Source organism: Hirundo rustica, chromosome 2 (assembly GCF_015227805.2).
Source record: "Hirundo rustica isolate bHirRus1 chromosome 2, bHirRus1.pri.v3, whole genome shotgun sequence".
NCBI lineage: Eukaryota > Metazoa > Chordata > Aves > Passeriformes > Hirundinidae > Hirundo > Hirundo rustica.
Genome location: NC_053451.1, coordinates 41,450,224 through 41,475,099, shown reverse-complemented (window position 1 = coordinate 41,475,099; position 24,876 = coordinate 41,450,224). Strand labels below are relative to the sequence as shown.

Below are 24,876 nucleotides of genomic sequence, written 5' to 3'. Positions count from 1 at the left end.
GTGAAATTAGAACAGTAAAAAATTGTTATTTCTTCACAAGGAACAATGATGATAAGGCAAGGAATTAAGTCTATTAATTCTACAAATTAGAATGACTGGTGTCACCAAGCACATGATGTAATTGCTCTTTAAAGATCTGTCACTTTTGTCTATATTTAGTGGGGGGAAAGTCACCCTTGCTTGCCAAAAACATTCACATTTTTGAAGTTATCACATATTTCTTCCCAGGATTTGGGAAGCTATCGTAATCCACAGCACAACAGGTACAACAGCCTATACAGCGTAGTGTCCTGCTCTGACTTAGACAGAGAGCACATCCCTAGGGCATCACTGCTGGTTTCACTGTACACAAGAGATGAATTTCAACTAACTGAAAACTACAGAAAAACAGCTGTATTGCAACTGTGTAAAGCATACTGGGTTTGCTTTTTTTTTTTTTTCCTATCCTTGTCAAGGTGCAGCCATAGATCTAATATCAGTGTGATGGAGTCAAACTCCTTCCACCCTCTGCAGAACAGTAACTGACAACAGCCTCAGCAAGGCAGAGTTACAGCAGGCTGGGGCAAATTAATTCTGCCTGAAAAGGCGCTGCTCATTTGTAGGAAAAATAAAATAAAACAAAAACAAATAAACAAATACACACAGTCCCCCAAAACATAGACAAGTCGGCTAGTTCCCTCCTTTCATAAAAATCATAACTTGCATTATGTAAAAATGCAAACTTGATTTACAGTAAACCTCTGGGACATAGAATGAGGACTGGACTGAGTTTTCTTCCAATGTGCAATCTGCTGTTGTTACACATTAATGTAAAGGATAATCAAGGATTAATATATACAAAAGCCTATTGTTCCTGACCTGTGATCAGCCATAGCTACCTGGCAGTGACAATTGCCTCTGGAGAAAATGTAATGATGTCAATTAGGTTTTAAAGGGCCAGGGTGCTGGGTGTGCCTCCAGGAGTGTTCCATGCCAGAGCAGGTGTGTGTTTCCAGCCTCATAACCATCTGCACTTCTTCACTTGAGTTCACACGAGGATCAGCTGGGCATGAGCCAATAGCGTCCTTTTCAGATGGTGCTGAGAATTCCACTGAGGATGCTCAGCCTGCTGGACCAGACCTGAACTGGTCCTGGACATTCCCCTCCCACATGGGCACCCAGGCCTCAGCAGTCACCGTTTCACTCTCCACAGCCACTTACTTCCTTAGCACAGACAGAGACTTTGGTTTACTCAAATGGAGTTTGGTTAAGCAACCACTCAGTCTAGTGAGCAGCTGCCTGAAAAAGTTTCCTTAAGTCAGCAAAGCTTCTTTGTGACTCAGTTCTCACAGTGCTAACAATCCTTATTTGGTTGTGCACTTTTAAATGGTTGGATTGCTTTTTAATTGTGCCAAAGCCAAAATCCATCATGTTGGAAAACTCAACATAACTTGTTTTGTGGGAAACATAGGTTGCAACTCTGTTCAAGGAAGGAAATTTTTGGTGAAAGAAAACCTCAGTGGTATAACCAGATTTACCAAGAAAGTGATGTTATTGTCTTTTTACTTAGTTACTGGAAACCAGAGAGGGCAATAGAAAAGGACTCGTCCTACACCTGGAGTACCTGCCTGATCAGCAAACAGCTTCCAGACATGAATCAGTGCTGGGAATCAGGAATCATTTGAATAGCGACGATAACATGATGAAACCTGACAATTTCCAGGGAAATGCTGTACAATTTTTTTTACCTGTGTCCATATACATCTGGCTGTGGTCTTTTGCAATGCTCATGGCTGAATCTCAGCTCTAATACACATGAGATTAAATCAAGCTTCTGCACTGATCTTATGTTGACTGCATTCAAATTCAATCTCATACCTTCTATACTAGAGCATAACACCATGGAGGCAAGCCGGTAATTCCTCTGGAATTGCTTTACTGCATGTCAATTTATGATGAAATCTCGTATTTGGTATTTCAGGGCCATTGAATTTTTGTATAGAAGTAGAATTTTTCAAGTCAGGCTAAATGCAAAATTTTGGTTGATGTCGTTTGGACTCCCAGCACTTTTTCCAAAGACTGATACAAGTCCATGAGGCTCAGCACAGGTCAAGTCCTGCAGTGTCTATCCTGTCTTTCAAACCCTGTTCTCCTTAATCACTGAAGCCCAAACTCACCATGCTGTTCCAACACATATAGACCCTTGCAGATCATCTGGATGAGTCAGGAGGAGCTTTAGACATTGACTGCTCCTCAGTTTGTGTTACAGTCAGTGAGGACAGACCGAGTCCTGCATGCCTTCCATGCTGTCACAGCTTCTCTGACTGTCCTTGCAGCACCACTACGTGTTCAGTCTGTTTTAGGTGGGACTCTGCAGCTCATTCACAGGGTTCTGTTGCAGGATTACAGGCAGTCTGAGGTAGCCTTAGTGCAAATGCTAAGTTAGGGAGTACCTACATGAAGTAATATGGTTTTGCCGAGACAAGATGTATGACGTGTTCTAGCCCGCATCTTGTTTCAGTCATTTTAAGACAGTGGTGAGACAGACATACAAATGGATTTGGACAGCCAACTACAAAAAGTGAATTCACAAATGAGAGCTGACTGTGGGAGGTTATGTAACTTTTCCTACCCAGCACGGTTTCAAATCACGCTGCAGTGAAATGCAGCTGGCTGACCTCTGGTCCTCTTCCCTTCCCCATGTCCTGTGCATTGCTTCTGGAAGACAGAAAGGCTGCATACAACTAAAGGCTGTGACTTCTATTTAAATGGAGTAAATTCAACTATTACGTAGACTTTTTTGAGAGATCCACACGTCTGTTAGCTGGAGGAAAGAGACTCCCTATCACCAACCAAAGGACAAGACAAATCCAAGAATTGAGGGTGTCTGAAGGTCACACAGGTAGGTAACATTTACAGGAAAGCCATTTCCCTTGTGGTTTGTTGCTCAAGACTATTATTGTAAAATCTGATGTCTATAGTTGCATCTTTTCCCACCAGGTGTCCCAATTAAACAGTTGTAAATACAAAGTAATTAGAGAAACAAAGCAAAGCAATTCTGGACGCTGTGAGAAGATGGCAAATCTACAAGTTGAGATGTGTTAAGTTTGATTGCTTAATTATTAGTGACATAGATTGCTAGTTGTCATTGCATTGTTTGTGTTGAACCTGAACATCTAATCCCTTCCTCGGGCCTTTCTTTCCCTAAAGCAGTGGGATCATGCTGAGAAATAGCTCAATGCAGCTTGATCCAGCCAAACAGGAGAGAAGAACTGGCTTGTCTTTCTCCTGAGACAAGCTGATGCAGTGCCAAGGAGCCCTGGCACGACCCTGGTGCCCAGGCAGGAATAATTGGAGGGTTTTACCATCACACAGCCTGCAAAAATGATACATAGCCCTGTATCACAGGGGCCAAGGTGCTCCTTTGAGGAGACCCCACTCAGGGGTAAAATCTGTAGAAATGGACTGCAGAAGCCAGGAAAGTTCTGAATCAGACTGCACCTCCTGGGACTTAGCTTCAGAAATTGCAATGCAAAATATTTTACTTTGCAAAGATATCTGCCATGTTTTAATTTTATTTTTAGTTAGTCAAATTGAATAACCAGATAACAGAACAAAACCAAACATGTGTCCTGCAGATCCTAAGAAAACAGGTCTATCCTGTTTGGTAGGACTTTAAATACAATATTGTGTAATTCACAAGTGACCCAAACAAAACATTTCTCAGGAATTCTTGGCAATAGTTTTTTGCTTGATATTCACCATAGTGGGTAGAAAACAGCCAACAACTAATCACCCATATAGCCACTTACTTGGTTGCCATGCATAGTGGGAGAGATTAGAAAGTGCAGACAGTTTAATAAATGAAAGGATGGGATGGAGTAGAGAGAAGCATAGCACAGGCTCACCACCTGCTGCAAACTGATTGATGTCCAACCAGTCTCCAGGCAATAACCACCTTGGAAGACAACCCTCACTCCACCTCCTTCTTCTGCTAACCCAGTTTCATTGCTGAACATGACATTGTATCATATGGAATATTCCCTTGGAGAATTCAGGTGAATTCAGGATGTGTCTACTTCCCAGCCACTTTTCCACCCAGCCTCTTCCATACAGTGTAAGAGCTAAGTGTGAGCAGAGAAAGTCTTCACATTGTGAGAACACTTCAGCAATACCCAGAGCATGGGGGTAGAGCACCATACATACTGCTATGAATAAATTTAATCAATCACAATCCATAACACTCTTGAAGATTTTTGAGAAGTTCTCGACTTGTATGAACTCTGTTGTCTGCATTCAGACAACAGAATTCATAGCTGTAAGAACTCTCCTAGTGTGAGAAATATCAACTGTCTTTTCTTATTTATGCACATTTCCTTTCAGATTAGAGGTAATATGGTCACAAATCTGCACACCCTGAAAACAGAATTTGTTGGGCAGAATTCAGCTGAGCCTTCTGCCCCAGTCAAATGACCAAGACAGTGATCATTCACTACTGAATCATTCATTTCTACTTCACTTTTTCATCCTAGTCATGATTAAAGGAGACTCTGGTATTACTTTTTACTGAAGTATTTCTCTCTAGAACTCAAAAGGTCTGGTGTCTATCAATGAGTTCCACATAGGACACAGTTTCACAAAGCATTCTTGATCACAGCAGGCTTACTCTCCTCAAAAATGTCACAGTGTAAACCATGGCAATGCTATAAGTCTTCTTAATGGAATTTACATCATGGAATACTTTTATCTTCACCCTGTGGCTACAGCAACTTTAGTGATTAAATGTTTCTACAGTGTTACTTCTGATCTCCTTGATCTTTGTCTACACAGGTCATACTCTCCAACATAGACACAGGTTCTTACTGAATATGAGTCACATGACTACGATTTTTGTGCAGGAAATTATTTTTCCTAACCCATAATATATTTTACTCGAGATCAGGACAAAGCAATATAGTCTGCAAAATTCACACAGCTAAATCTAAAGAAACAGAATCTGTTCCTTTCTGATACTGACCTTAGAATTTGATTGATTCATGCTGATTTTGAGCCCCAAGAAATGAAAAGTCTTTTCACTGATTTTTTTTTATTTTTTTTTTTTTTTTCCATTCAAGCCTAAAGTTCTTCAAAATCTTCTCATATTTTTTGGGAAAAAAAAAAAAAAAAAAAAAAGACCAGAGTTGGCAATCTTACAGCTGACAATTAAATACAGCATAGAGCTTGTGCTTTTTCATCAAGTTCTTGTGTTTAAACTCTCCTTTTCTCCTTTTTAGTTTTGCTCATGGCCCAGCTAAAGACATATGTGAGTTGCCCAACAGTTCACCAGCTCTGAAGCCCTTCAGATTCCTCTTGTCTATGAGGAAATAACCAGTCTCACACACTGGAGTCATGGAGTTCAAAGTGTTTTAAACATATCCTCATCCCCTGCAACCCTCGTCCAGATCCAACTTTACTGCCACAGTCAGACATAAAGGCAGATGTTGAGGTAGAAAAAGATGAACCTACTCCTAGCAATAAAATGTTTGGATTTTTTAAATCAAGCCTTAATATTTGGACATGGATTGATTTTCGGTAAGATACAAAAACAAACAGAAATTATCAATCACATGTTGGTAACTACACTGTTTTCAATAGTAGGTGACAGCATCATTCCTTTAGCAACTGTTTCAGACATTGCTGTGTAATCTCCTGCATAATTCAGCTGTATGAAGTATAGATCATCTTTCTCTAAAATGAAATTCTTTCTGATCCCATCAGTCATCATTGGATACAAGCTAATAACCTACAAACACTTCCATACATGTTCAGCTATAGCCGTAAGAACTCTCCTAGTGAGAAATATCAACTGTCTTTTCTTATTTATGCACATTTCCTTTCAGATTAGAGGTAATATGGTCACAAATCTGCACACCCTGAGATTAAAAAAAATCAGAAACCAGCTGTGGATTGATGGTTCCAGGCCTCAAAAACTATCCAGTGGATTTCGTGGAGTGAAGCTGGGACCAGTGCTGGTGTCAGGGGTCCAGGGAGGCTGCCTGCTCTGTCAGTGTTCCATGCAGCTCTCAGATTGCACTGGTACAACAGGAGGTGTAAGATAGCTCCGTATTTGCTAGGGAAAGCTCCTCTCTTTTCCCTGAGAGCTTTCACCTACTCTTGTAAGCTAGATATATTATATATTGTAAACTAGATATATCTAGCTCTCAAATGTAAAGAGATTCTTCTGAAAAGCCATCTTGTTTGCTAGAAAAGGAACAAAGGCACCTGATGTCCTCCTAGTTCTAGAGTGCACTTTTAAAGAGCTGTCTCTTGATGCCTGCAAAACCTGCAGAAACCTCTGAAAGTTTACTGAACTGGGCAGTGCTGTTCATGCTCCCTAGGTAATGGCAGTGGTTTCAGTGAGACAGTGCTTGCACCCATCTCCTCTCTGCCTCTGCATTGACTGATACAGGTAGGCAGCCAAGGCACTCTTGCAAAATGCCTTTGTGTATAAGGAACATGGGAAAAGCGAGGTGTGAAGTGATTGCACAGTAACTGTACCGATAAAGTTACAGAAAGTGAACTTCCCTATGACCCTGTGGTTTCACTGCTGGAATAATATGAAAAGAGCAAGACAAAGCTGGCTGCTAGCTGTGACGTGACATCAACAGGGAAGTTACAGGAAAGATTTGTTTAATGTGCTTTCATTTACTTCTTAGAGCAGTGATGACATTACACTAACACCAAAAAGTGAGTCACGTGTAATTGCTGCTTGGAGCTATCAGGATCTATATAAGGGGTTTTAGCTCTGGTCTTGGGAGACAGAAAGTCAAACCCCTTCTGCTGCAGCAAGGCTCCTCATCAAGATGGGCACCATGCACTACCTCCTGCTTTGCACTGTCATCTTCCTACCTGAGAGTTCTGCTTTTCCAGTATCACTGAGTCCAGAACCAGACAATGAGAAAGTAAAGGTATGTTACATGGGGGGAAACTACATTATGAATCATCTGACCTTTTATTCCATTTCTACATTCCTTTCTTACCTGTTAGATTATCCTTGTCTTACTTCACAACAACAGCTTTTGGAGACGTGATATAAAACAGTTCAAACTTTCTGACTAGCTTAAACCTCCGAAGACTAACTTTAAAATGAGACCAAATTCCAACTGGTAAATAAAGGGGAGTGTGTAATATTAAAAATAAGTCCAAAATTTTATGCGCGCCGTGTTAGAAGGCTGTAGATTTGAATGCTCAGTAAATTGTGGTAACTTAAAAGGATTTGTTACTTACAATGTTACATTGCTGTTACAATTCTCTTTATATGTGGTGAACTATACTACTGAGAGAGTAGAATTTGGCAAATTAAAATTGAAAGATGCAACTAAAGATAGACATGGATGATGCAGGATGATGAAACAATTCAACCAAATGTAAAATGAAATTACCAAAACATCACAGATATATGTATTAATTTTTATTTTCCCTGTCTTCTTCCAGGGATATCTTGATAAATTCTTTCCAATTTTTACAAAAACACGAAACCAAAGTATAGCAGAAAGGATTAAAGAAATGCAGAAGTTTTTCCACCTGCCTATAACTGGAAAATTAGACAAAGAAACAGAAAAAATAATGCAAATGCCTAGATGTGGTATGCCTGATGTAGCAGAATACCAAACATTTGCTGGATCTCCAAAATGGGAAAAGACAGATTTAACTTACAAGTAAGTGATGTTTCAGGTTTTATGGGGAAAGGGATTGCTTTGTATTTAACTAGGTGGTTCTTTCACAACCTAAATGATACTAACCTGTCTTTTCTTTGTTGACAGGATTCTCAGTTATACATCTGATCTACCCATAAGGAAAGTGAATGATGCAATTAAAAGGGCCTTCAGGGTATGGAGTGATGTGACTCCGCTGCGCTTCCGAAGAGTCTACCTGAGGCAGGCAGACATCGAGATTAAATTTGCACGTCGTGGTGAGAATCATTTTTAAAATGTCATTTTTAAAATACAATGGTCTATTTTACTCAAAGCATACATTTTTATAGCCATAGCTTTAGGAAAGAACAAAGAGTTTGGAATTAAAACAAAGTCTGCATAATTTTTATCTTCTTTATATCATGTCACCAAATTTGTATGTTACGATTCAGTTTTACTCATATGAAACCATTAGAAAAATCCTTTCAGAGTCACAGTTGTGAAATGAAGGGACAATTCAGGTCCAGAATGAGACACTTAAATTTAGATGTTCAAGGCTCCTTCTGCCTTGATAAAAAGTGTAAACTACTGTAGAGCGAACCAGCAGGTTCTGAAGTTCTAGCCTCCACAGGCTGCATTCAAGCAGCTTAGGGCAGGTTTACTTAGACCTAGATATAGTCTGGTTCCTAGACTAAACACCCTTTGGCAGCTGGGGTGCTCTATGTTTGGCCGTAGAAAGTGTCTTCTGGTTGACTTGCTTCTAGAAGAAATCTTATGTTGCAGCCCAAGATTGCACCAAGGTGCAGCCAAAGTGTGGTAAGTGGGGATGAGCAGAAGTCACTTCAGAAGTCCGTCTGTGATCTGGAGTAGTCCATGGATGTAGCCCTACCTTTAACTTGTGCCTGGCATGTATACTGACTCAGCTTAGACAAACGAAATGCCTACTTTAAGGTTATCTGATTTGTTCTCTAAATCCATTGACAATATTTACTAGAGCTCCATTGACTGTAAATGAAGACCAGACACCTGGCTTGCAAGCAGATGATTGCATATGAACACCAAAATGTCCAAAGCCTGTGTGTCACTAACGGGAAGAATATCATGGTGCCATGAAGAGGTGACCTAACGTCCCAGTCTGTGGGATGTGGGGTTTCTTTATGAGACCAGACGACCGCGGATGGCAAAAGAAAAGAGCCTGCTCTCTCACTGGGGGGGGGGCGGGGGGCAGGGATCATAGCTTTATTCTGGAGTCCTTTCCCCGTGGATGCCGGTGCCAGAGAGAGCGAGCCCCCTTGCCCCAGGTCTTTTTCCCCAGGGGGCACGGCCCAGAGGCAGGGACAAGCCACTTCCCAATCAGGGATAAAGTGGGAGTGGAACAGAGTTGGGTTACACTCCAGTGTGGGGGATGGGCACTGCTGAGCACAGACAGACCACGTGATACAGTTAAAGGGGAACAGGGAAAAAACATTACAAATCCGATGAAACAGAATATAAACCCAATTAATGCATTACAACACCAGGCAAAGTGAGAAATCATCCTGCAAACTGGAATGGGTTTTAATCCCACATCACACACTAGGATTAGGTCTCTTTTGCCTATGTTGGTCGTGTCCTAAGGGCCATCCACATGGTCTGGGGGAAAGGACACGGGATGGCATCTGATTTCCCAAATACTCCTCAATAAAGTCAGAGACTCGCTACAAGGGAGAGGGAAGTTTTCAAAATTGGTACAACTCCGATTCAGCTCTTGCACTTGAGGTAGGAAACAGTAATATTCCACCTACACTATGACCGAAGTAGACAGCAGACCATAGACTGCTCAAGGCTGGGAATAAATGAATTTATCTCTTCAGAAACATGGTTATCTATTCCAAATCACCATCTCACACTAAAATCAGTGCAAGTGAGAATGTGTACAACTAATATTGCCCAGCATTTTCAACATCAAAAACATTCAGATGTTAACAACAATGTTGTCAAGCATTAAGTATTTATTCTGAAATAATCCCTGATTGCTGCCTCAGAACCACACTTCTGACAAAAGCTCAGGGAAAAAATATTCAGCCCTTTCTGAAACATGCAGCAGATTGAACCATTAAATACAAGATTTGGACTTAAGTCATGAATTTGGATAGTGTTTCCCTAAGTCTCACTTCTCATTTTCATAACCTTGCTGCCATTGTAAGATTTTTTTTTTGAGGATTGGCAACCAGCGAAACTAGCACAAACCAACAGCGTGCTTCAGTTTGCTGAATCTAAATATGACAACTGATCTCATCTGATGACATTGACTTATTTCAAATGCAGAGCACGGTGATGGATTTCCTTTTGATGGAAAAGGTGGCACGCTGGCCCATGCATTTCCACCTGGAGAAGGGCGTGGTGGAGATGCTCATTTTGATAATGATGAAAAATGGTCAGACGTCGATCAAGGTAAAGCTCACACGTGTATGTGAAAGTTAAAGGCAAATATTGTGCATGTTGGAAGAACACAGCCACAGGAAGTGCTTTCAATTACTCTTCATCCTTCAGTACTACTTCAATACTAACATTTCTGTTCTTTTCAACCACCCTTTTAAGTACTTGTGCTTTATTGCCATGAACAGCTACATAATGCTTCTTCCATCCGTATTTTAAAGCACTTTTTGAAGGCTAAACAAGAATTAAGAATCCCTTTTTTCTACATGAATTGTGAAAAGGTAAATTGAATTGTTTCTATGAATGAGGCTGACCAAAAACAGTCGGAAAGAGACTCAGGGTTTCTAGATGCATATGCAAGGAATCAGTAGAATTTTATAAAATATTACAGTTATATAAGAAAGCTCAATAATAATAATAATAATAATAATAGATCAAAAGCCTGGGGTTTCATTCCAAGATGAATTGAAATATACAACTTCTGCTATTTCAATTAATTGTATTTCAAAAGGAAATGCCATACTTTTAACATGTATTTATGTGCTTCAATGTTGCAGATATCAATTTGTTCCTCGTTGCTGCTCATGAATTTGGCCATTCTTTGGGACTTGATCATTCAAATGTCAGTGGAGCTCTGATGTACCCTACCTACTCATATCAGAACCCAGAAACCTTCAAACTTCCAGCAGACGATAGGCGAGGAATTCAGAAGTTATACGGTAAACTCATGATGAAATTTTATTTTCAAGACAAAACCTACTGGGGTACACATTTCACTCTCCCTGATTGCAAGGGCCTCATCATATTACCAAGAAGAAAGAAAGTGAACAAACTTGGGAAAAACAAGCTCCTGCATACTCTGTCCACTCACTATGTTTCCTCTGTAGCCTGTTCCTGCTGCAAACAAGAGGGGACAAAGCAGCAGTGCATGGCCTGGTGCTCTGTCCCACACACCTGCATTCTGCCAAGCAAATCCTGTGGTTCTTGCTCTGCAAATAAGCAGTTTCAGTGAGTGGTGCTACTGGCAGGAAAGCAGAAGTACTGTGCCACTCACCAAGTTCAGTAAAGGCAGAAACTCCTCAAACACAAGGGAACATAGTATTGACCCCACAGGACAAAATTTGTCAGGTTTGCTTTTCTTTAGGCACTGCCTGACTCAGGGCATGCTAGATGAACACTAGGAATAAAACACAGTGGTCTGCATTGTCAATTTTCAGTATGGTCTCTTATGTTTTGTGCTTCTTTTCCACAGGTAAAAAGCCATCAAACTCTTGAAGGAAGTGCTTAACGAAGATCAAAGAATTCATTTTTAATCCACTGGCTAATTAAGATGGTAAATTCATGGGCTTCGCTTTCTCTCCCTGAATTTTTATTTTGATTTATTTGCACTTTACACAATTTCACCTAACAATAATAAATATATATATATATATATATACACTCTGTTTTCTAAGGTTTTCTTTTTTATTCTGGCATTTCACTGAGGGATTAAATTGCTCCTGCATGCATAGACAGATAGACAGTCAGACAAGTATCTTTGTGAATAGGTTTATTGGCACCTAAAGAGCCCATGTGCATTTACTGATGTAAGAACAAACCCTGTTCCTGGTTTACTTTCAATTCCCATGCATGTCCTGCCACTTCACAGTATTGACTCCTCAGAATCAGTGTGCTTCCTATACGGCTCACACATAGAGAAGGTCCCCAGAGTGCTTCCTTCAGTATGGGCTAGGATGTCTTCCCAAAGGGAAAAGCTTTTCACCATCATGTCCTCCCTGACTTTTCAGAGAAGCAGGTTTGCGAAATAGTGGACTGGGATTCCCATTGTCCTCTGTGGTATTCAAACTCTCTTGGGTCTCTAGGAAAAAAAAAAAAAAAAAAAAAAAAAAAACCACAAAAAAGCCCCACAAAAAAAACCAACCAACCAACCAACCAAACAAACAAAAAAACAGGGACCCTCCCTAGGCTATTCAGTTAGCAAGGTAGAAGCTGTATTTATTAATAGTTTCCAACAGATGGCTCCCTGCACACATAGATGCAGAGCACAAACCCCCAGCTCAGTGTCACCGCCAGCATCTTTACCATCTCCTAAACCAGTGTTACCCAGTACAAGGAACGACCTTAACCCAGATCCCAGAGGTGACACAGCACAGCAGGGAATGTGGTGTTTACACAATGCACCTCGGAGAATTCACTACAACTCTGAGAGAAAATAAATCAACACTGTGACCCGTGACTATTAAACTAATACAGTGGATACTTATAATAAATTTGGTTTAACATGCTGTGGTCAGATCTGTTGTTATCTCAACCCCTCCTGCCTCGTATTGGGTGCCAAAAAGGAGTGACACTGTTTAACCCAACAGGTAACCGAACACCACACTCACTTCACACCTCTCAGTGGGATGGGGGAGAGAAATGCAGAAAAAAAGCTAAAATACATGGGTGGAGACAAAGACAGTTCAATAAGACAGAAAAGGAAGGGTAAATAACAATAAATAACAGACACAATAAGAAGAAAGTAGAAGAAAATAAGAGGAAGAAGAGGAAGAAGAAGAAGAAAGGAGGAGGAGGAGGAGGAATAGAGGAATATACAAAGCAAATGATACATAATGCAATTGTTCACCACCCACAGACCAATGCCCAGGGAGTGCCCAAGCAGAAGCCTCTGGATAGCTTTCCCTCTAGTTTATATACTGAGTTTAACCAACCAAAGCATCAGTGCAATATCAACATTTGTTTGAAAAGGTTCTCATCAGTTACCAGGCATTTCTTCCACACAAAGCTCAACGATGAAGTAGCTGGTGCTAAGTGGATACTATTCTGAGGGTACAGGTGTCTTGAGGTATGAGAAAATATTTGAAACCCTGGAGGGTCAGATCCAATCTGCATTAAAGGCTATGAAGAAGGGGTTGCTTGATGTGGATGCTTGATCAACTTGGGTTGATCAGGGTTCTGAAAAGATGCAAGGTTGACAGAAAGTTCCCTTGGCCAAAGTCCCCCTGGGGAACAAAGAACAAAACAGAGACATACCACGCTCTTTATCAAGCTCAAGTAACTTGCTAATGCTTCATAAAAAAAAAACAGCTGTGGAAGACAGGCTTTATCAGAGGAAAGACAGTGCAGAAAAAAAACACTCCTAAGGCCAGATGGAAAAATTCATGCACAACGCTGGAGGAGGCACTGTGACAAATGAAGCCAGGAGAACAAATACTTGACTGAGAGTAGCAGATTTGTTTTCTAGCGTACAATTAATATCCATATGAACTGAGATGAATGGGATAAAACCCAGATGTGTGTTCCTAGGAATACTGTCCTGACAATGAGACACATCTGGGAGACAGCTTCCTGGGACCACACGAGATGATTGGCCTGCAGTAGGGCCAGCACAAGTGCCAGTGAGGCACCCTTGTGTCTTGAAGGATACATCTCAAGAGAGGCAGCAGCACCAAGTAAGCATCTCCACAGCAAGTGGAATAAAATAGAAGCCAGGAATTTTGTCCTCAGAGACGGCAAAAGTACCATTGGTAAAGGTGCCAGCAGCATTTTACTACTTGTTGAGCTCCTCTAGCGTTTCCATTCCCATGCGGGACCTCTGGTCTGGGGAAAACTGCTGCCATGGGCACACCTAACCCCGCTTAGCAGGTGCGAACTGTGCAGTATTTGCCTCCATCTAGTGGCACAGCTCGGCACACGGCACTGGCTTCGCACCCTGCTGCAAAGCGCCTTGTCTGCAAGCGAACAGCCGGGCAGCTACTGCCATACACAAACCATCGCTGGGGGAGATCAGGGACAGCAGCAAGTGCGCCGCTGCCTCTTCCTTCTTCACTGCATCTGGGTCAGTTTTCACATGCTCTCTCTAATACACATCTGAGAACACCTAGGCACCCTAACGTTACTCAAATAGCATCTTGTCCCTCCTTTTCCATACCGAAGAAGAAATTGGCTAACTGCAACACATTTTGATTTGCTGGGGATTCGAATTTTTTATTTGCTTTTACTAATTTTCTTTTAAATAAAAGTATATTTAAATGCATCTTTGCTGTTCCATATAGTACAGCAAGCAGCAAATGGATTCTCAAATGTGTTAACGTTTCTGATGGGTCCTTTGACCATGCAGACGTAAAGGATAAGCTCTACTCCTGTACTATCTATTATGAAAAAATAATAACGAAAAAGTAGAATAGCTGTTATGAGGACTTACCCAGTCACTTAGGTACCTTGAGCCCACTCCATCAACACAGAGTGTTATTCTGAGAGGGCAAAATCAGTACCTGATATACCTGGTATTAACAAGGGAATAAGATCACAGAAAAAGAAAATTAACTATATCAGCAGCCTTAGCAATGCATATTGAAGCTGTCACATACAAAAAGTTCACAGATATGCGATGGGGAAGACCTGATGAGCTGCTAAAGTGTAAGTATGCCCTGTCTCAGTAATGTCCTCTTGACTTTTTTCTTCACAGTGTTAACTGAAAATTTAATCCAAAATCTTTAATCTTCAAATTTAAAGCATTTGAAGATGCCTTTTTCTTTTTTGTTTTTGTAAAATTATATCTTCAACAAAACCTGCCTCAAACAGGATGTTCTTAATGGCATCATTATGGTGTTTTCAGTTTCAGCTATGCCAGTATAAAATAGCTCTATTGACGTCAATGTAATTACTTTGGGTTTATCTATTAGAGTAAAAATGTTAGCAAAGGACTAGAGAAAATATTATCTGTTTTGGCTATTTTTACAGCAGGAACCACCACAAACCAGACAGCTACAGATAATCACTCTTTGTTGGAGAAGGCTGAGGAAAACTATTAGGGCATGAAAATTGTTACTGTTTTCTGTCAGACCTAAAAATAAAGTCTACAGACCTAAAAGTTTACAGACCTAAAGTTACAGACCTAAAAAAAAAAGTAATAGAGAGAAGCAGCAGGCTGCTCAGGTATATAGAAAAGTATGGAAGTCTATCCACATCAGAAAAACAGAAAACATTAAAGGTCTTCTACCTGAAATGATCTGACTGAGCTGCTGTACAGTGTGCAGTGAGAGAGTGAGTATTTCTTGCATCTCAAGAAGCAGCACACTCCCAATTAAATGTTGTGGAAGATTTTAAATTAAGAAGGATGCACATTTTTACGTAGCAAGCAATTTAGTTGTGGCATTCATTAACACGGGGTATTCAATGACATTGGTGATCCAAGTTCATAAACGGAATTTGGAAGATTTATACATATTTATGTAGCCTAATAGCTACTAAGCATGAGAGTATGGTGGCAAAAGGTGGCATATTCTGTTTAGCAGAATACCAAAGGATGGATCCATCTAAATTTATCCAGTTGTGCTAGCATTGCAAGACTTACAATAGGGAAAAGGAAGCACCTTGTCTACAAAAGCTGCTTAGGATTGTATCTAACATTTTAGTGACTGCCTCACATTAGAAGATCACATGGATCTACCTATCTACCAAGATTTCAAGTTCTTTTCAGAATCACTCTCCCACCACCAAGGCACACCACCCTGTTCTAAAGGCCATAATGTGGCTGAAAGGGATCTGTGGTACTACTGTGGGCTTTCCCTAGATGAATTCTTGCCTCAAAGCAGAGATATCTAGGAGCAAAGTAAGGTGATGCCGAAAAACCCGTTTGCATTCAACACCAATTGACACAGTTCAGGCATTAGTTACAGAATACAGTATGAGTGAGCATACTCACAGGAATGCCAGTAGCATGGGAACACCATTCCATTAACCGCTGTTTGTGCAAAAATTGAATCTCTAATGTTAAATATCTTTTATTTTCAATGACGAGACAGTGTCATGGTAGTGCTCCTGATTGCATACTACTTTTGCCAATTAATTCACTCCAAGTTCAACCAGATCTCTGAAATGAATGGTTCCCCAATATAAAAACAATTCATTCGTTATAAAAATGAGATTTGTAAAAGATCAAAACCAATGTTCTTGTCATTTGTGATTGGACACAGGATCAGGAACAGCCTGAAACAGTACTGTCTCATATTTTCTCAAAGGGAATCACTCTCATTATAATCATAGTATTTATGCCTAGCAGAGACTTTCTTTCTCGCAATGGTTACAACAGCAACTCACAGCAGAGATGAAAGGGAAAATATTGCAAAATACACTAAGAGAGTTCCTAGTTGTTACTTTAATGCTCCCAATGCTGGTTATTTTTGAATATTTGGGGGAATATGCAGTACGAACTGACATTGCTTTGAAGTAGAAAAGTATATAATAATAGTGCTGTTGTTGGTAATTTGTCTTAGCAGAGACATTTTTGCCTCAAACTTCTTTTAGTATTTTCTAGAGATTCCAAATATAGATGGACAGAGCAGTAGAAGAGGTGGGAAAGAATCATAATGAGCTTGAAATATTGTTTTAACTTTTTCTCTCTGGTTACATTATTTTCTTCATTCCTACCTTCATTGCCAGAAATAGGAATGAGGATTGATTCTTTCCATAAAAAGATTTAAGTTTTTACCTTCTGGGAGTGAAAAGTTAGGTAATAATTTGAGCAGAAGTCAAAATGCTGGCACTACTCTAATATTGGCACAATATTCTTTTAAGTGTGCCTTAACTTTGCAAATAAAACTAAACCACTAAGAGTTGTCCTTGAGATAATTTTCCAAACCTGGAAATCAGGTGATCATCCAGTCCTGATGCAAAATGATAAGATTTTCATTCAGCAGTGAGTAGAAGTCTTTATGAAAATAAGAAATACGATCAAGGAAGAAATTACTCCTCTTGCTCATGTTTGCTATGGCTATAAAGCAGAATGTTTGTATTATATCACTATCAGGCTAATTCCATAGTTTCAACAGCTCAGAGTTCACACACATGGCAAATCACCATCAAGAAGATGGCTAATTAATGGTCAGTACTTTCCACTGAGCTATTTGCTCCCACAAAATGATGTCTACAGCACAGAAATACGGATGTGGGATGCTCTGTACACACGCCTTGTATGTAAAGTGAGGAATGAGACCACATTCTTGGAAGTGTCTGCCAGCTATGCAGATCTAAGCTGCTTACCAGGTCAGCTCAATCATTTTTCCACGTTCTCTCAAACAACCTTTAGAAAAGCCCATGCAAATTCCACTCCCCGCGACACTGCCCGTCTTCATATGCTGATTTAACACTGGGTTTCAACAAAAAGGTGCTTAGGAATCTAGCATAACTATCACTTAAAGCACTAATCCTAACCTTTGCATCCTGAAATTTTTATTACCCTGCTATCTCTTAGCTCTAATTTTGGTTGCAAATCTTTCAGTTGTTAGCTGTGCTTTCATCACGTTTATATGGTACCTAAAATGATTGGCCCTCAGTTCTGTTTGGCCTTCATGTTATTACAGAAGAAGAAGCAGTAAAAAATAATATTCACCCATTTCCCACAAATTAATTACATGTCAGATGTAGTACCTTGGCACTAATATATTTAACAATCTAAAAAAACACCTAGCACGAACTTCAGTGTGAATACTCTGGAAGTGTCTGATCAGACCAAACGCTTTGTTTTTAAAATTATCCTGTGTCTAGAGTATTTTGTCAGCCTGACTGACATTCCTGCAGACAAGTCCAGTAGCTTCTGCACTTCACATGTAGAAAGTTGCCACTATATCGATTTGAATAAAATATATTGTAGTGCAATCTACTCATCCATTCTGAGAATACCACAGTTTTTTCACATCTTCAATGCCATTTATCACTTATGAGATCAAGGTTTTTTTTTACCAAGTAAACGATGCAAAGAACCTGCATAAAAGTAAACAGAAGTTTTATAAATCAAGTCTTAAGTGCCTAAATGCATTTTTTATTTCAAGAAGTAATTTAAAGAGTTGAAGAAGAAACACCATCTGGTAATTTGTGCTACCAGAGAGGCACAAACTGTGAAAGTTACATTATTCCCTGTTGACAGTTCATTTCTAGGCTATGTCTATAAAGCACATGAAAAAGTACCGTTTTTGTAATTATTTCAAATTTAATTTCAGGAATCAGATGATATAAACTGTGCATTTGCAAGCTGATGTGCACCATCCACAGCCACAAATGTGTACCTGCTTCAGTATGGGCCACAATCCCTTCCATAATCACTGCCATAAATGCTTTGAGATATGTTCTGCTGGGGACTTGGCCATGGTCACAGGTGTTTCAGGGTGCCCTGCTCTTGATTGGATTCCTCCACAGGTCACAGTCCCCTCAATTCGAGCTCCTACTGGATTTCCAGCCTGTCCAGCACAGCAATACAGACAGCAGTGATGCCTGGGTCATCTGCCAGCCCAGATGCACTTCCCTTCTTGTTATCAAACTGTTCCCAGAGACAGCAGAGTCAGATGATAAGCAGCACAACACTACAGCCAGCAGCAAAAGAAAAAGCAGCCATTAATGAGCACTGGGCTCTAATACACAGTCAGGCAAGCAAGCACAGAGGCATGTCAATCAATAGCTAAATAGCAAGCACAGCTATGAATTCAAGCTTGCACATTCCAATGAAATCTGTTGTTATTTCAAACCCTTCAAGCCCCGCATTGAGTGTCAAAAAGGGCTGTTGTCATTTAACCTCAGAGGATTCCCAAGAATTTGTGTCAGCAAGACTTAAATGAAGAAAGTGAGATTAAGAGAAGATGGATGTACAGACAATCACAGTGAGGAGTTCAGATATTTGGAAAAGCTGTCTCAAAGTACCAAGAGTTACTGATGGAAAACTGGTTTTTCTCTTCTTGAGTCCTGCAGCACAATTTTTCAGTTCAGGTCCAAAGTCTGATATTTCACCCTTGCTGGTTCAGGAAAATGTGCTTTCCAGCTACTTCGTGTCATGGTTACAGCACTGGCCCACGTGTGCCAGTGTTGTGGTGCTCACCATGAGCAGTGTATCAAAACCCCAAATGAGTTTGGAACTCACAAACTGTTAATTCCCCCAAAGGTGACCTAATTTGTCAAACAAAATGATGGCCTCACCAAACTAATTCCAGCATAAATATTTCATTTTACTATTATGGTAGATTTGAGAAGAAACAGAAGCAGAATCCTCTGGAATCTAAAGCATTCTCAAAATGAAGACTCACATTGCAGCACATTGCAGCAGTGACCTAGTTCACATGCATTTTCATAGCAGCAACAAACATATCTGCAGTCTTTGCTTAAAAGACATCAGTCATAATTACTATCTGGAAAAAGTTAAAGTGGATGAAAGCATTTTAAGACCATCAACACTGAAAGCATGGAACTCTGTGACAGACATCATTTACAGATTTTTCAGCTGCTAAGGCACAAACACTATTCCTTGCTTTTAGAAAGAGTTTGGTCAGTGTTTTATACATCGGACTGATTCCTTTTCTCGACTGTTTTTCCTCAACAGAAAAAAGAGCAAACAAGACCATATATGAAACTTACTAGAAAATCCATCTTATTTCAAGATATGGAATACAATTAAAATTAAAACTTTAGGAAAAAAGGAATAAAACTTGGCAGCCCTGTAGTTGAAGTAGACTGCTCAGTGTTGCCTTTCTTGCAATGCACTGTCACAGAGTGCTAGGCTGTGAATTAATACAGCCTAAAGTTAAGAATTCTTTGCAGCTGATCTAGAAAGTTTGGCTATTTAAAAATAAAAACAAATACATCTTTTACTAATCCCCAAACACTTTTAAAGGAAATAAAAGGACTGCAAAGCAAGCTTATTAGATAAGACTGCAAACAACATATTGGTCATACAAAAGACTATATAAGGGTTCTTTTCAAATAGAAGAAGAAAACTCTGAGCATTAGAGACAGGGATAGTAGTGAAGATCATATGGAATAAGCCAGGCTTGGCAGAGAAAACCTCATCTTGGGAATTTTTGAGTGCTTTAACTGTGGAGTTTTAATGTAGCTGTATTTTAAAAGAAATTTTGTCATTTTCTGGACCTTCCATCAGCCCAGAGTGCTGAGATGGCTGTGTCACAGTGGGCAGAATGTTGGTGGTGGCTGTGGCAAGGGCCAAGAGCCACGTCTTCGGGTCAGTGGGATGAGGCAGGAGGCAGAGTTCAGCCTGTGGCACATTAGCTCCATGTACAGGCTCATTTCATTTCAAGTCCACAGCTGGGATGTCTTCTTCTCTGTTTCTGTAAATTTTCACTTAAGGCTCTTAAAGGAAATCATTTCACTGTCTTATATTTTTTTCTCCTAGAAAACACCCACTGGGCATGGAATTCCCTACAGATTCATCTGGAGATGCATATGGCTGCTATTCTGGATTTATTAATTGCAATATTACCATATAGTGCATGAAATCTGGGGCAGACTTTATTAAACACTTAAATAGTTTTCCTCCAATATTTCATTATATAGATTTTAACCCTCTTCCAATTCTCAGAAACTCATAAATCTAAGTCAATGACAACAAGAAAATACTGGTATCTTATAAAAATATATTGGTAACTTCCCAAAGTCATGGTACAAATCGAAGTTTTGACATAGCATGTAAAAAAATTATGATTCAGGTGTCTCTGCAGTAGATTATGTCATGAGAGCTGGCACAGAACTCTTTTAATTCCTGCTTAGTTGAATCTTATTTGCCATCTTTTTATGATTATTATAATTTTTATTTGAATAAAAAGAATAACAGAAATATTTGAATAAAAGAGACTGATAATAAGATAATACAATGCAACTAATGCACAGGAAGAGAACACTGTCTAGAGGAGACTCATAGACTTACAATGGGAATGAAACCATCTGTTGTTTATTTTCCTTGTCCTTTGCTATGAGTTTTCAAGGCACATCTCTCCCACAAACGTCAATGCATAGAAAAGAAGTGCATAAAAGTCATGTTCTTCAAAGCCAAGTGTGACACCTTCATGTCACTCAAAGTGTTGAGAAAAGAGATAAAACATAGAAAGACTGTTGCAAAAAGATCTGTCAGATAAATATTTTCAGTCACGTTTTCAAACCACACTGTGAAACAGCTTTTTACCTTTTTAGTTGCAAGGGCATGCCAACCTGTGAGAAGACACATACTACAGCTTAACAATTGCAAAATCCTGAACCCAGACCTAATCAGACTGGGTTCAGGATGTTTGTTATTAGGATCAGTGCAAATAGAGGCCAGATTTCATCATAGTCAACTAAGAGCATCCATCCCAAAGCAGAGTTTACCTGGCCACCCTGTCAGAACCATGCATCCATTTGTATTATCCAGCTCCTCTGGACTCTGACAAGATCAGCAAAAGCTGCTTGCCTCACTTTTTTTAAAATAACATCATCATAATTTAGTATTACTTTGTTATTAGTTGTAATAATAACAACTAATAAATTTTTCTAATATATCTACTGTTTCCTCAACCTGTGTTTTTGCTCAAGAAATGAAAAGCAGAAATCCTCCCCAACATCAACACAATATGCAGCTGTTGAAAAAAGGATAAGTATTATTTTCCACAATATACTAGAAACAGAAATATAAAGGAAGCACAATTTTTATTGAACTGTCTTCTGTTCTCTTCTAGCCCCTATTTGAAACAATTTTCCACCTTTTTTTTTTTTTTTTCCTCTGCAAATGGCCTTGATATCATTAATTTTCTGGTAGGTTTGCAAAGAGGTTCCAGAGGTCGTATGCTCTGGAACATTTTTTTCACAAAAATTAACACAGCAATATGTTCAAAACAGGCATGAATGAATGAGTAATGGAAACAAGGAGAGCACTAGGATCTTCCTCCTTCCCAAACACAAGAGAAGAAGAGACCAAAAATTTAAAAAGTCAGTGAGCACAAGCCAGCCTCAGCTCCAGTACAAATACAAGAGAGCTAAACACTCCTTGCAACAGCAGCAGTCATGCATGAACTGCAAAGGCCAGAATTAGGGCTCCGGCTCTTTCGAGCTGATGGAATTGTAAAAATGCAAAGGCAAACCAACAGATTGATAAGAAAATCGGGATAGTTTTAGCAATGGACACTGTAAGCTGCTGATGCTTCATGTGGGCACTGATTCTTAAAAAAATATTGATAACTACTGGTTGCGTCAATATAATTCAAAACTTAATTCCTTACTTTAAAAAAACAAACAAACAAAAAAAGGCAGATTTGCTAATGGTCTGGATTAAGGAGATTGATACTTTGGTCAACCTGTGTTCTTATCTCTCCTTGTACAAAGATCAGGCATTAACTCTGCATTGCCAAGAAGCAAGGATTAAAGCTGCCCTTGCTAGTATTTCAGCAAAACATGTTACATGTTCCTGTCTTTTCCTGATTGAAATACTTTAAGCTAGAAGTGTTGCTCTAACTCCAGTGTCTAAGAATATAAAAATTACATGGGATGTGAAGCAAGGTGTCATCTATTATGTTTGGAATAAGGCATTTTGGGGTGAAGAATAAAAACTAATTTAAAAGTGGGATCTATACAGAGCAGACATGAAGCTAAGTACAGGCTGGGAGTGACTGCTCTAGTTGTAATGTAAATTAATATTCCTTAAGAGAGTAAAACAGCTCATCAAGTATGTCAGCTAGGAGAGATGACAGATTAAAGAAGTGAACTTCCATGGCACAACAACTAGCTGATGAGATGTACAGAAAACTACAGCGCTCATAAAACTTTTACTGATCAAACACTGAGTCTACAGTTTTGAACACTGACTGGAACTGGTACTTCGGGTTCCCAGGTTCGCCTTTGTAGGTTTTTCCTGAGGACCAGGTTTCACATGTGAATAAAAAATAGTTTTCTTCAAGCTGGGTGTTTCTGGCTTTTCACTGATCATGCTTGTGAGTTAACCCTATGCTGGACCTGTTTTGTTTCAGCTTCACATCTCTCCAAAGCCATTTTAAAGTCTCACGGATAAAATGGATCTGAGATGTTTATGTTTAGGATGTTTAGGTTTTTAACAATTCTGTTGTGAGGCTTTAATTTGTAATCCTTGTGTGAATGTCCTAGCAGTTACACATCTACCTCAACAATGTAAGAACAACTCTTACCAATCAAGGACATTCCCCGAAGAGGTCAGATTGTACCTCTGAAAGAACTGCCTTCAGGCTGTTCCTGCCAGGGCTCTGAGTGCTCTGGCAAGTCTAAACTGGTAATAACAAACCCTGATCAACCTCACCTGTGACCTCCATGCACATGCCTATGCTCATTCACCCAGCAGCTCCATTTCAGCTCTTGCTTGAGCCTTCAGTCCCTGCCTGAGCTGTGCCTGTCCCCAGCTGCCCTGATTTAGAGACTGGTTTCGCTAAAGGGACTCCAGACGGACTGGTGGCCTTATATCACATCCCCTGGAATGACATTGTTTCATAGCCTTGTTTCTAAGCCCACTCCTGCTGTTCCTTCCCAACTGGACTCCCAGGATCAGGCTCATCACCTTGACTAGAGATGCTGGTGGATCCTGTCACTGTCACTGTCACTATCACTATCCTCTGCTCAGGTCCTGTGAAATTGCACCAGGCGAGCTCCTGTGGTTACCCTCAACACCCATTCTCACTGCTCCCTCCAACTGGATATCATACAAACCTGGGAGGGGAAAGAGTCCCCACACCAATCTTTTCTTTATATGGGAATTTATATGGGAAATCAGTATTTACACCATGTACCAAAAGTGCATGATTACTCCTACTAAGTTCCCAGAATGTTTCCTTCTCAGAGTAGGAGCAACTTCCAGCTACCCCAACACTTTGCCAGAAATTCACCTCCCACAGAACACCACCAAAATGAAACAGGACCACACTAAAGCAGTCAACAAAAGAGCTTCCAGCACCTCTGCCTTTACACAGCAAAGAGCCTGTGCAATAGTGCAAGATGCCTCAGTGGCTGCTAACACATCACTTCTAGGTTATCTACACACCTGTCTCCCACAGCCCCCCGACTGCTCTTTGTCCCACCTATCTTAACTACTCTATTCCTGCAGGTCCTTAGGTTAAGCAGTGTTAATTAGGATGTTCCCAAATAAATGGTTTCCAGTCTAGTTAAGCCTGATGTTCACTAGAGTTGTGTAAGAGCTGAAAGACTTAGAAATTAACGTTAAAGATACAGATATATCTTATACAGAGAGATATATCCTCTAAATGTATGTTAATTTAATAAAATATCTTTTTTTTCCTCACTATAAGTTTTGTCTCTGTAACCAGAGGCCCTTATACTTAGTAGCATGGATTACTAGTATTTCTAAGCTTTTCTGGAATCAGGCCAGCTGAAGATACTAGTCCTACAGCCATCATAAAGAAAAGCTTTCAAGGATCACCTCAGAAAATTCACAGTAAACAGGATCATACTGATCCTTGGGTACCTAGTTATGAAAACCACACAGGAAGCTCTGCAAAACAAAGGCATAAGAGAACGCTGGAAGTATAATGCATGCAGCTATTTTCACTGAATTCAGACTGAGGGGCTAATCAGGCTAGAACTGAAAAAGAATAAAATATTTATACACCATTTTAATTCACCACTCTCATGCTGAGATTTACAGAGTAAATGCATGTCTGCCTGTAGGGAAGTGAGCTAGGTTTCACACAGTACCCGAGTACAGCTTCACAAACCTGCCTGTGAGCTCTCAGGTGAGGCACTTCACCCTCTCAGGCTGAGATGTGCGGTTTAACACGGGAACACCTTTGTGCTGCAGTGAAAATAAATGTAGTAGTACATGTGAAGTATTCTACTGTGGCTTTGCTTCTGATCCTTGATTACCCACATTAAAAATAGTTCTTTCCTCTGCTAAATATTTTTGAAGTTGTTTTCACTTTCAAGAACCTAATAACAAACTCCCTCTGAAAAAAAATAAATTGCCAACCCCACTTTTATGTTAGAAGTACTCAGGGAAAAATTGAAAGAACTGAACACGGTT

General features: G+C 39.9%; 1 protein-coding gene across 1 annotated transcript in view; it reads left to right on the top strand.

Annotated features, from left to right (window-relative positions):
- MMP7 (matrix metallopeptidase 7) overlaps nucleotides 1-11,345 on the top strand; it is a 38,026-nt gene extending 26,681 nt beyond the window's left edge. The window contains exons 2-7 of the mRNA XM_040055227.1: nucleotides 514-562; nucleotides 7,453-7,676; nucleotides 7,782-7,930; nucleotides 9,960-10,085; nucleotides 10,628-10,789; nucleotides 11,323-11,345. Of these exons, the coding sequence (XP_039911161.1) occupies nucleotides 514-562; nucleotides 7,453-7,676; nucleotides 7,782-7,930; nucleotides 9,960-10,085; nucleotides 10,628-10,789; nucleotides 11,323-11,345 (733 nt within the window). The remainder of the gene's footprint in view (nucleotides 1-513; nucleotides 563-7,452; nucleotides 7,677-7,781; nucleotides 7,931-9,959; nucleotides 10,086-10,627; nucleotides 10,790-11,322) is intronic.
- Nucleotides 11,346-24,876: the final 13,531 nt, after the last annotated feature.